This window comes from Cnephaeus nilssonii, assembly GCF_951640355.1.
Source record: "Cnephaeus nilssonii genome assembly, chromosome: 6".
NCBI classification, from domain to species: domain Eukaryota; kingdom Metazoa; phylum Chordata; class Mammalia; order Chiroptera; family Vespertilionidae; genus Cnephaeus; species Cnephaeus nilssonii.
In genome coordinates this window covers 47,989,509-48,002,673 of record NC_137077.1, presented here as the reverse complement: position 1 = coordinate 48,002,673, position 13,165 = coordinate 47,989,509, and the positions used below count along the sequence as shown (strand labels likewise).

The following is a 13,165-nucleotide window of genomic DNA, read 5'->3' as shown; positions in this document are numbered from 1 at the left end:
TATTTTGAGATATCTTTGATTGACAGTGCCTTTAGCCAAGCATTGGTCTGTAGTTTTGCTTTTCTGCATATATCTTCTCAGTTGCGTAGATAATGAGCTGTAAACAAACAAGTTTGTCAAGTAGTTAAGTATACATGGGCTCTGCACAGCCTTGGTAAGACAGAGAATAATCACACTATTATATAGCTTCTCAAAATTATGGAGTTTCTGAAAAAGGGTATTGCAGTCTTTAGCTTTTAGGGTCAGCATTTGTAGGAAGTCTCTATTATAGGCACAGAGGGTCTCAAACTAAATCAGATTGCTAGATATCAAACGATGTGCCAAGGATAAAAAGGTGAATAAGTCATGATGTCTACCCTCAGAAAGAGAGTAAGAAAATCAGTGGTTAGAAGACAGTGTAATAAATGTATGCACAAGGGTAAGTTATGGGGGTTTGGAGGAGGTGGATTCAGTTCCTTTTTAACAGCTATTAACTTAAATATAGGTCTAATGTCTCGCTAACAACACCCCCTCCCCTGTATGTTGGACTATGAAGAATGGTAAGAACTTTTTGAGAAAGAGTTTTTTGTTAACCTTTTTCTCTAATTCACCTCTTATTTGACACCTGGGTTTGTGTGTTTCTACTTTAAGCAAATACATTAAGTTGTATAATCACTTATCCATTTAAAAATGATAAATATGTTTGGCCCTGGCCAGTGTGGTTCAATGGTTGTAGCATTGGCCATGCACTGAAGGATTGCAGGGTCGATTCCTGGTCAAAGGCAAGAACCACGATCCCTGGCTTTGGTCAGGCATGTGTGGGAAGCAACCAATCAATATGTCTCTCTCACATTGATGTTCTCTCTCTCTCTCTCTCTCTCTCTCTCTCTCTCTCTCTCTCTCCCTCTCTCTCCCTCCCTCCCTTCCTCCCTCTCTCTCCCTCTCCCTCTCCCTCTCCCTCTCCCTCTCCCTCTCCCTCTCCCTCTCCTCCTCTCTCCCTCTTCCCCTGTCCCCCTCTCTCCCTGTCCTCCTCTCCCCCCTCCCCCTCTCCCCCGTGCAATAAAACTAAAAGTTAGTCTTAAATTAGTTTGTATCTGAAGCATTTGAACATACTTACATACTCTTAAGTAATTCTTCTCTCAAGACTTAGTTCCCTTATAATAAGGTAAGGTATAAGCAGGATGCTGATCCTTTTTTCTCCTCATAGTACCAGTAGGTACATTAAGTGGCACAGGTATTAGTCATAATTCTGTAAGGCCCTGTTATAGGTCTAAGTGAAGATAACTGTGCTACAAGTGGATAAGGAATGAAGGATACTCTGGTATAAATCCACAATGTGTGCCTTATCATGATTTAGAATAGTATGTCATAGAGGTCCTTTTCCTTTTAGTCTGTTTGTGCTTTTTTGTTTGTTTTTATTAAATTTGTTGGGGTGACATTGGTTGACATGATCATATAGATTTCAGGTGTGGGTTTCTGTATTACAAGATACTGCATCATATGCCCACCACCCAAATGTTTCTGCTTTGTTTTAAGAACACATTTGCCAATTAAAAAAAAATAGTCCTCAAGCCCAGCCAGCGTGGCTCAGTGGTTGAGCATCAGCAGATGAACCAGGAAGTTGCACCTCAATTCCCAGTCAGGGCACATACCCGGTTTGTGAGATCAATCCCCATTGAGGGGTGTGCAGGAGACAGCCGATCAATGATTCTCTCTCATCAATGTTTCTATCTCTCTCCCTCTCTGAAATCAATAAAAAATATTTTTAAAATAAAAAAAATACTCCTCAAAATAAAATGAAAAAAATTACACACAGACAATGCAAGAAGTACTGGATTTGGTGGTATACGTGTCCGACAAGTGCAGCATTTTGTACATAACAAGCACATAATGTATACAACAATGTGTACAACACATTTGCTTATATATAGAAAAATCCTATCCTCTTAAGAACTTACTCAGAAAAAATACATTAACATGGATGCATGTGTATATGGAATATACAAGATAATGAATGGCTAGGAGTCACTCACACATACATGAATAGTGTTAGTATAATTTAGAAATTCTTAAATATTTTTTTGTCCTCAGCATTCCTTTTCATTCTTATAAATTATTGAGGATTCCAGAGGAGCGTTTGTTTATGTGTGGGTTACATATACCTATCAATTTTTTTCACATTTGAAATTAAAATTGAGAAATTTAAGAAATGTATTTATCATTTCATTAAAAATAATAACCTATTACATGTTAACATAAATAACATTTTTGAAAAAATAATTATTTTCAAAATAAAAAATATTTAGTGAGAAGAACAGCATTGATTTTACATTTCACAAATCTCTTTAATGTCTGGCTTAATAAAAGATAATTGGATTCTCTTCAGTGGCTTCTGCATTCACTCTCTTATGATACGTTGTTTTGGTTGAAGTACATAAATACATACTCTTAAGCTTCACATAGATATGTCATTGGTAAAAGGAAGTATTTTTTTTTCTTTTATACAACAAGTAGTGGTTTCTTAAAGGTTGGTTGTGTTATAGAATCTGAAACCATATCAATGAGCATTTTATTCATGTTAAAAATTTATTAGTCTGCCATACTTTAAATGGATATCATGTATTGCTCATTTGAAAAATACTGGTTCACTGAGTTATATAGCTCTGGCAAATGTTATTCATTATACAATATTTTAAAATCATATTAGTTAATCTCATAACCAGTATCATCAGAAAACTCAAAGTTTATCATCAAGTCCAAAGGTGGATATAAGTTCTCTAAAATTCTAATTTTTACTTGAAAGTTTGAATTTTATCATTGGCAACAATATTTGTTTCTTTTAAGTGACAGGCTTATTTCCTTCATTTTCAAAAAAAATGTTTTCTAAATACCTAGATCTGAATAACCTTAGTTTATCTGTTGGCCATTCTGTCAGGTAAAATTGCTGTTCAATGAAAAAAGTGATTTGGTTCAGCACACAACTCCGTCAACCAGGTGCATTTCCTTGAGAGAGCCATATATGTACTTTAGTGTGCAGCAAAAGTGCTTTCTGTGTACTTCCCATTTTATCACAGAATACTTTTTAGCAGTTTAGTCATTGGTTAAGATTAATAAAATTAATCATTTACATTATTTCATCAAGGACAGTCTTAAGTGAAACTAGGTTTGTTTCTTTTTTAGCTAAGAGGACACAGCAAGGAATAATATAACTACTATCCCAATTTGGTGTCATTGCTTAGATTTGTGCTCAGGTGCCATCATTGCAAATATCAAGACAGTAACAAAGGCAAATAATATATTAATATTATTATGAAAATAATTTTGACTTTATGGGCCCCCAGAGAGTATCTCAGGGACTCTCAGGGGTCTGTGGACCATCCTCTGCTGTAATTGAATGAGATCACCTAGGGTTAGTATGTAGAGTAAGAAAAAAACCTGCATAGAACCCTGAGGAAACACTTTATTTTAGGAAAAGGAAAAGGAAAACGAAACCCAAAAGGAGATAAGAGGTATGACAGCCATACAGTATTTTATCTTAGTTAGCATTTAATAAGTATTTACTTTGTCCCAGGCACTGTTCTAAGTGCTAAACATAGTAACTTTATGAGGTAGATAGATACTGTTGTTATCTTCATTTTACAGATGAATGAAAAACCTGAAGCACAGAGAAAGTTAAGTATCTTGTCCCAGGTGACTCAACTAGCAGTGCATACCAAGCAGTCTAGTTCTACTGCCAGAGAGATAGAGAAAACTGGGAAGAGTATAGCAATGAGGAAGCTAAGAAAAGAGCATTTCAAGAGGGAGGGCATGGCCAATATAAAATGGTGCTGCGTGTCAGGTAAGATATAGGACTGAAAAACACCTATTTGATTTCACAATAAGAAGATCATTGACAACTTTGGCAAGAGCAGTTTCAATGGAGTGTAGGGACAGAAGCCAGAAGAGAGAGGGAGGAGGGTTGAGGAATGAGTGGGAGAAGAGAAGTCGGGAGGAGAGAACTTCAGTTGTGAGGTAGGAAAGAACCAGAGGGTGTGAGGGACAGGGAGAGCCTTTTTAAGATGGGAAAGACTTTAGCATATTTAAGGTCTAAGGAGAAGAAATGAGGCTGAAATGAATAGGGGGAAAAAGAGGAATAAATAGAATGAACTTTCTGATCAATAAGAGAATGCATTTAAAGCACAAGAATATTAATTTTAGATAGAGTGGTTCTGCTGCAGGCATTTCCTTCTCAGCCCAGATTCTTGAGAGTCTTGGCTATTTTCACTTCTTTCATGCACCTCCTCATATCTTTCACTGCTATAACTCATTAATATCTCTTAGAGCCTCCATTTTACTTACAGGAATTTCTTTGGTAAAGATTACCCAAAATCTCCAAATTGCCAAAGCCAGTGGATATTGGATTTCTACCTTATTTGATGGGACTTCTGTCCCCTTGGTTCACCTTTTATGCTGGTTGTCAACCAGGATTCTGACCTTGTTTCTCTTTTCAATTTGTATTGCTTTCTTATGTAGTCACACCCACCCCCCACAATTTTAGCTACCACCTATATTCTTATTCTCTCACTCTCTTTTTCTTTCTCAGATGTGTGTGTATCTCAAGTCCCTTTTCCAAGTTTATTTGCCTACTAGACAGTGTCCCATTTCATCACACACAGCTCATTTGTCACTCCCAAATTTGTTATTACCTTATTCTGTACTTGGTTGAGACACCGTAATCAACTTAGTTTTTGCCCATTTCAGTGTCCCATTTCATCACACACAGCTCATTTGTCACTCCCAAATTTGCTATTACCTTATTCTGTACTTGGTTGAGACACCGTAATCAACTTAGTTTCCCAAGCCAGAAACATGAAAGGCATGCTTGACTCTTCCTTTTCTTTTGCCTCTTACGTCTATTCAGTCACCAAGTTCTATCAGTTTTACCTCCTTGGTATATTTTGAATCCATCCTTTCTATTTCTATAGTCTTAGTTCAATGTTTTATCATTTATAGCATGGATTTTTTACAATAGCCTTTAGGTGATGACAGTTCTTTATTAATATATAGATCCATTCATCTCTTCTCTAACCCCTCGCCCCCCTGTCTGAAGCCTTTCAGTGACTATCAAACTATACTAGTAGGATAAGGTTCACGCTTAACATAACATACAAGGCACCTGTGATCTGGCCCCTAATTACCTGTATAGTTTTTTTTCTCCTATCACTGTTGCCACTGCCACCCCTACCTCTAATGCATTCCATAATTCTCTAAGTAGACTTTGTTTCTTATATCTCTGTTTTAGTACATGCTGTTCCCTCTGCTTGAATGTCCTTTCTACGCTCTCCTGGTGTTTTTTTTTTTTTTTTAATATATTTTATTGATTTTTTACAGAGAGGAAGGGAGAGGGATAGAGAGTTAGAAACATTGATGAGAGAGAAACATCAATTAGCTGCCTCTTGCATACCTCCTACTGGGGATGTGCCCGCAACCAAGGTACATGCCCTTGACCGGAATCAAACCTGGGACCTTTCAGTCCACAGGCCGACGCTCTGTCCACTGAGCCAAACCGGTTTCGGCCTGAATCTGTTTTCTATGGGACTCTGCATTTGCCTCTTAAGGGGTACATATGTTTTGGGGGATGATTTTCAAATGCTGCTTTTGTACTTAAGGATTAAATTCTAAACTGACTTCATCTGGCCCTAAAAACCTTTATTTAATCATCACCTCAGCTATCTCCTTTGTTTCTCTGTCTCTCTCTGTCTCTCTCTCGTGTGTGTGTGTGTGTGTGTGTGTGTGTGTGTGTGTGTGTGTGTGTGTTTAGTGGGGAGTATTCAGATCAGATTCAGGTAATTTAGTTACTCGGTATTTTCACCTAATGATACACCATCCTCAGTCTATATAAGACCTTTTTCTTTTTATTGTATTTTCCCCTCCATCCCATTCCTTATTTGCATTTCTTTGATGGTTATTTTTATTTTTATATATTAATTTTGACAAGTCACAATGCTTCCCAACTCAACCATGTTGCTACACATCTATATAATAAAATCCTAAGCAACCGTTAGGATGGAAAGACCAGAACGACCAATCACTATGATGCGCACTGACCACCAAGGGGCAGACGCTCAAAACAGGAGCTTCCCTCTGGTGGTCAGTGTACTCCCACAGGGGGAGCGCTCAGCCAGAGCAGGCGGGTGGTAAGGAGCAAAGGGTCCCGACTGCAAGAAGGATGTCCATGGGGAGCAGGCCTAAGCCAGCAGGTGAGCAGGCGGACATCCCCCAAGGGGTCCCAGACTGCGAGAGGGTGCAGGCTGGTCTGAAGGGCCTCTCCCCACCCCCACCCCCTCCACCCCAGTGCACAAATTTCGTGCACCGGGCCTCTAGTGTAGAAAATAAAATGTGTGTTGCACAGTGGGGTATATGAGGCCAAGGCTACAGGCTAAGTGTTTATGGCTACTACAGGCCCCATGGACTACCCTGAGAACTGAGAGCAACATCTCAGTATAAGTATAGCCAATCTATGTTACTTGCCATGATACACCAGTTGAGAAGCTTGATCTAGACTTTCTAATATATTTGTGTAACGTTCATATCCATCAATGATGTTGCAATGAATCACAAAGAGCAGTGTTAAGTATAGCTCCTGTCTTTGATATGAACAAGCAAAGTAGTAATTTCATCTTAATTAACCCAGGCTTAGGTCAGCTGCTACCATATATCTGGAGGGCAGGGAAAGGGCAAATTGAAATGATCTCTGTAAAGCAAGACAGATATATTACGATCAGGTTGGATCATTAGACTCATCATGTTTCTAGAATGGCAGGTGGAAAGGAGTATCTTCACATTATAGACCACTAAATGCTCACTTATTCAGACTTGAAGGCAAAAGGAAGTCTAGTCTTACAGATTATTTTAAAACTTGGACAACAAATTGATCCTGGAGAGGACAGAAAATCACAAGAGGCCCTGGCCGGCTCCAATGAATGCATAAATAAGTGGAACAACAAATCAGTGTTTCTCTCTCTCTCTGTCCCTCCCTCCCTCCTTCTTCCTCTCTCTCTCCAAAATCAATAAATAAACAGAAAGAAAGAAAATCATGAGAAGTTTGATTTCTCAGTGTCTTCCAGCACAGCAGTTTGTTTGCAAACTATGTTGTCAGTAATCCTTTATACTCTTAAAAATTATCAAGGACCTCAGAGCGTTTTTGTTCATGTGAATAATATCTATTAACATGTACTGTTTTAAAAATTAAAATGGAAAATAATTTAACATTTTATTAATTCATTTACAGATAACAATACATTGATTATATTGATAATATAACTAACACTTTATAGAAAAAATTTCCAAAACAAAAAAACTGTGAGAAGAATCGCATTATTTTACATTTTTGTAAGTCTCTAATATCTGGCAGCTGTATTCTCATGTCACCTTCCGCTTTCAGCCTGTTGTCATATAACCTGTGGAAGATTCCACTGTATACTCATGAGAGAAAGTAATTATTATGAAGTTATAGAATTATTATGGGAATAATTTTAATCTTGCAGACCTCCTAAAAGGGTCCCTGAAAGTCTCCAGAGCACACTTAAAGAGGTGCCAATCTAGAAGAAAGGATGAATGCCAGGCTCTTTGTCTGGAGTTTGACTAAACTATATGTCCATTTTATAAATTACATACTAAATACCAGGTAGATGATATAGAATGAATACATGATTGAGTCCGAACTTCTTTAAAGTTCTACTTTAAAATAATTTCACTTTCTTCATTAAGGTTATTCATTAAATGCATAAATCTATTTATTTAATTTTTTTAATCAGAAAAATTCTTTTCCAACCATAAGTCCTTATATTTGGTTTTGGGCTTCATGCTATAGCACAAAATAGGTGCCCAATAAATATTTGTCAAATAAATAAATTTTCTTAGGGTCTGTACAGCTGTAACTAACTGGATGCCAGTAACTCTATGTCTCTCAATGAACTCTGTGAACTATTGAGGGCAGGATGTGAGCTAATGACAACTGTAGGATATCAAGTCCCCTCCAATGTCCAGATAATAATAAAAATTATCTTGGCTTCCCTCAGGTGAGGAGGCTACAAGCCTATCCCTGTTGTATGAAAGAAGATTTTTGCTCTTCTCGCCTTCTGCTAAAGGTACCATCAGGGTACCCAGACTGAACTATTAGTTTCTAGTAAAATAATAATAGCCTCCTTTTATTGAATGTTTACTAAGTGTCAGGTACTGTGCTAGGCATGCATCATGTCATTTCATCTTTAAAATGAATTTTCACAAAGTCTCTTAGCTGTTACAATCTGCCTAACTCCAGAGCCTTTAATCACCTGACTGCTTCTGGATTGAGGAAGAGACCTACATCAAGGGGTAAGAATAGGAATTTTAAAGGCTGTTTTTTGTTTTTGCATCTACCTCTTCATACATTAATGTAGATGAGAAGAAATGGAGGAGACAGACAGAGATAATTCAGTGCTTTTATTGCAGATATGGCACCAACTCAAAAGCAAAGAGTGACTGCCTTAATTACTTTTCTGGATGCTGATCAATGCTGGGTCCAAATTGAGCTCATAGGGCAAGAGTGGGATTCACTGAACCTCTCACAAAACCTATTGAGCACAGAATCTTGGTAAATAAAAAACAAACAAACACTATTTGCTGTGTATTCTTTGTTCATGATGAGTTTAAACAGGAGTGGGGTTTTTAAATATTTGTACACAGAATAATATACCAGGAAATATAAGTTAAAGTATCTACTAGTATTGACTTTTGAATGAAACTTTTGTGTCACCTGTGTAAAAGAGAGGAAAGAATGGGTTACAGATGTGGCTAACTTTGTGCTCTGAATAAATGTTTCCCCATGGCTCAGGAACTTTGGTGATAAGGGTAAAAGTTTTTATAGAAGATAAACAAAGTTTCTTATTCTCAGTCCCTCCTTTAGAGATAAATTCTGGATTCAAATGCAGACCAAGAAAATAGGTCAAGAACACTCCATCTTAGGCCTCCCAGTCATATTTTTATCGGACTCCCTAAAATGCTAAGAGAGCTAAAACTGGTTTTGATTTATTCTCAAAATGACTACATGGAGCTTTTCCTAGAGCTGATTAATACTCACAAAAATCTATGGTTTTGGAGAAGCAGGAGATCTTTCTTGAAGAAACAAGGACTAGTTTCTCAAATATCTAAAAATTAGGAATGAATTACAATTAATGATAATACTATGTAATCTTAGATATAGAACAAAAATCTTAGAAATCACCTCATATAACACCTTTTAGATGATAAAACCAAGACTCAAGATTTAAGTGACTTGGCCAAATTTATATGACTTATTAGTGGTATAATCTAGGGCAGGGATTGAATACTAATAGGTAATTTCTTTCTCACCCTAGTTTCCTTATTTCTTTCTTCCAAGTATTTCCATAATCTTTTTATTAGGCAGGAAGGTGACCATGACCCAGGATATTTGTAGTTAGGAAGAGCTCAGCCTCAGTTTTACTTTTCCCTCCAATTAAGATCTTCTTGATATAAAAAAAACAAAACAAAAAACACTACCATTTATTAAGCACCTCCCTGGTTCCAGGGTCTTCACATACATTATCTCATTGGATACTTACAAGATTCTTCTAACATTTTAATGGTCACATGAATCATTTGGGAATCTTGTTAATGGAGATTCTGATTATGCAGATTATTCTGGGATGGGGTTCAAGATTCTGCAGTTCTAAAAAGCTTCCAGGAAAAGCCATTAATGCTGTTGGTCTGTGGACTTTATATTGATAGCAAAGATGTTGGTTGATATTATCTTCATCTTATGGATGAAAAACTGAGCCTTACAGAGATTTAATAAACTGTCCAAGTTCATACAGGCAGTAAGTGGTAGACTAGTGATTTGACCTAGGTCTTTCTGGCTTTAAAGCTCTAGATGTGATGAGGGAAGCCAGGGAAAAAATGGAAAGAGAGCTTATGACCCAATATTTCTTAAACAGGTCACTTCTCAAGTAGGCCAGTGGCAAAATCCAGGATAAAATAAAAAAGTCCTGGCTCCCAGACAGCTGATTCTCCTTTTTCCTCCCCATCAGTCCCCTAATCAGGATCTTTCCTCCTGATTAGCAAACCATATTTAGATTTGGCTTTTGGGCTTTCTCCATTACAGGTTTATTGCCAAACCCTGTGCACTCCATGTTGGCATCCAGGACAGTGGTCCTTATCAGCCCCAACCCAATGCCATCCTTGAAAAGGTGTTCATATCTATTACTAAGGTAAGTGGGCAAAGAAACAGAGAGGATTCGTATGAGGGATTGCCCCATAGGGCAAGGGAAGATAGAGAACAAGTATCTCCCAAGTGTAAGGATAGGATGGGATGATCTTTCCCATTTGGGTAGTCCATATACTAGGTGTACCAGTTAATAATGTGGATTTTTTTCAATAGATGGAGTTACACATTGTTGATATATATGCGATTTGATATGTATGCTATTTTGTTGTATTGACAGCAAGCTTCAAAACTTCATATGTCAAATTTGCTGAAGGTGTTAACATCATAGATATTTTTACATTTAAAAATGTCAAATTTTGTGCCAAAAAAAGAGCATTTGTGGGAGTTTTAATTCATTACTTTATTTTGAAGAAAAAGTTATCGTATACTTCGGGAAACTTATGGTGAATGTGCTCCATCTCAAGATACTTGTGAACGCTGGTTTAAACGCTTTAAAAGTGATGATTTCGATGTGAAAGACAAAGAACGTCCAGGTCAACCGAAAAAGTTTGAAGACCAACAATTACAAGCATTATTAGATGAAGATGCGTGTCAAACTCAAAAACAACTTGCAGAAAGATTAAACATTGCTCAGCAAACAATTTCCAATTGTTTACAAGCAATGAGAAAGATTTTAAAGGAAGGAAAATGGGTGCCACATCAACTGAACAAAAGACAAATGGAAAACCGAAAAGTCATCAGTAAAATGTTGCTTTTGTGGCATGAAAGAAAGGCTTTTTTGCATTGAATTGTGACTGGCAATGAAAAATGGATTTATTTTGAGAATCCCAAATGCACAAAATCATGGGTTGATCCAAGTCAACCATCAACACTGCAAGGCCAAATCGCTTTGGAAAGAAGACAATGCTCTGCGTATGGTGGGATCAGGAAGGTGTGGTGTATTATGAGCATCTAAAACCAGGTGAAACCATTAATACTGATCGCTACTGACAACAAATAATCATTTTGAACCACGCTTTGATCGTGAAACGGCCAGAATGTGCCAGAAGACACGGCAAAGTAATTTTGCTTCATGATGGCGCACCATCACACACTTCAAAACCAGTTAAAGACATGTTAAAAGATCTTGCCTGGGAAGTATTAACCCACCTGCTGTATTCACCATACCTTGCTCCTTCAGATTACCACTTGTTCCGATCAATGGCACACGCACTTTCTGAGCAGCACTTGAAAACATATGAAGAAGTGGAAAATTGGGTCTCTGAATGGTTTGCCTCAGAACAAGAAAAGGGAGAAACCGAGATGGCGGCATAGGTAAACACCTGAAATTGGTGCCTCGCACAAATACTTCAAAACTACAACTAAAAGACAAAACAGACATCATCCAGAACCACAGGAAGGCTGGCTAAGTGGAAATTCTATAACTAGAAGGGAAGAGAAAAGCACACTGAGACTCAGAGGAGCTGCGGAAGTAAAGTGCAGAGGTACGGAGGTGCGTGGCGCACGGAAAGGGCTGCCAACTGAGTACGCGGCTGACTTTTTCAATCCGCAGGGAGACACAAGCTCCCAACTGCTCTGAACTCCAGTTCCAGGCGAGACTCTGGGGACCCAGACTCATACGGGGAGAAACTGGACTGTCTGGCATCGGGTGGAACTTGAGGGCGGCTTTCTCTCAGAGGTGCTTGCAGTGATTACCAAGGGACACTGAGACCCGGGGACCTCTTAGGGCAGGGCTGACGGGAAGCCATTGCTGTTTGCTCCACCCTGAGACTCTGACCCACCCAAGCTGTGCGCAAAGGCTTTTGCATATGAATGGCCTGTTCCTTGGAAATCTAAACTTACCTAACAAACTGCAGCTGAGTCAGAGAAACCCAGAACATCCAAAAGAAGGCCCAAGGTCCCACAGCAGCTTGCATTGCTTCACAGCTGGGCCTCATCTGGACCCCTCCAAAACTCAAACAAAAAAGAGGAATCTGCAGATCTCTCCATAGCTCCTGCTGGGTGGCCTCAGGCAGAGGCTAAATTAGCACCTCCTTGGAGATCCAAGAGCCAGTGTACCCATGGGTCAGAGTAGGACCATCCAGATTACAACTCCTCAGATCCATAAGGGACACACTCAGGGGGCAGACTCAGTGAGCACCAAAGCCCCACTAAAGCAAGTCTTGCTTCATGAGGGTGTCTCCAGCACAGAAGTTCTCCCATCGCAGACACAGCTGATCCTCACAGCGAATTGGCCTGGAGGTCAATTCCTCCCAGTGATACCAACAACAATCAAGGCTTAACTACAACAAGACTGTGCACACAGCCCACAAAGGGGTGCACCAAGAGTGTCCACCTCAGGTAACTGGGGAGGCTGAACCACTAGGCCCTATAGGAAACCTAGCACACAAAGCCACTCTATCAACTCAGGGAAGCAGCCAAACTGCAGAGACAAAGAAACAGGTCACAAATGACAGAAATGGAGGAAATCAAACGACTGGATATAGAGTTCAAAACCATGGTTATAAAGTTTTTCAAGAATTTTCTAGAAAAGGATGATAAATTTAGTGAGACCCTCGAGGATATGAAAAAGGACCAACTAGAAATTAAGCATACACTGACTGAAATAAAGAATAATATACAGAGATCCAACAGCAGACTAGAGGATCGCAAGAATAAAGTCAAAGATTTGAAATACAAAGAAGCAAAAACACCCAACCGGAAAAGCAAAAAAAAAATAATTCAAAAATATGAAGATAGTGTAAGGAGAATCTGGGACAACTTCAAGCTTACCAACATCCGAATTATGGGGGTGCCAGAAGAAGAGAGAGAGCAAGATACTGAAAACCTATTTGAAGAAATAATGACAGAAAACTTCCCCCACCTGGTGAAAGAAATAGACTTACAAGTCCAGAAAGTGCAGAGAACCCCAAACAAAAGGTATCCAAAGAGGACCACACCAAGACACATCATAATTAAAATTCCAAGAGCAAAAGACAAAGA

The 13,165-nt window shown here is 38.6% G+C and overlaps 1 protein-coding gene across 2 annotated transcripts in view; it reads left to right on the top strand.

Moving 5' to 3' along the window:
- Positions 1 to 13,165, top strand: part of CERS5 (ceramide synthase 5) — a 35,414-nt gene that overhangs the window by 6,048 nt on the left and 16,201 nt on the right. For both annotated transcript variants that reach the window (XM_079774341.1, XM_079774342.1), the window contains exon 2: positions 10,121 to 10,226. In XM_079774341.1, the coding sequence (XP_079630467.1) occupies positions 10,121 to 10,226 (106 nt within the window). The remainder of the gene's footprint in view (positions 1 to 10,120; positions 10,227 to 13,165) is intronic.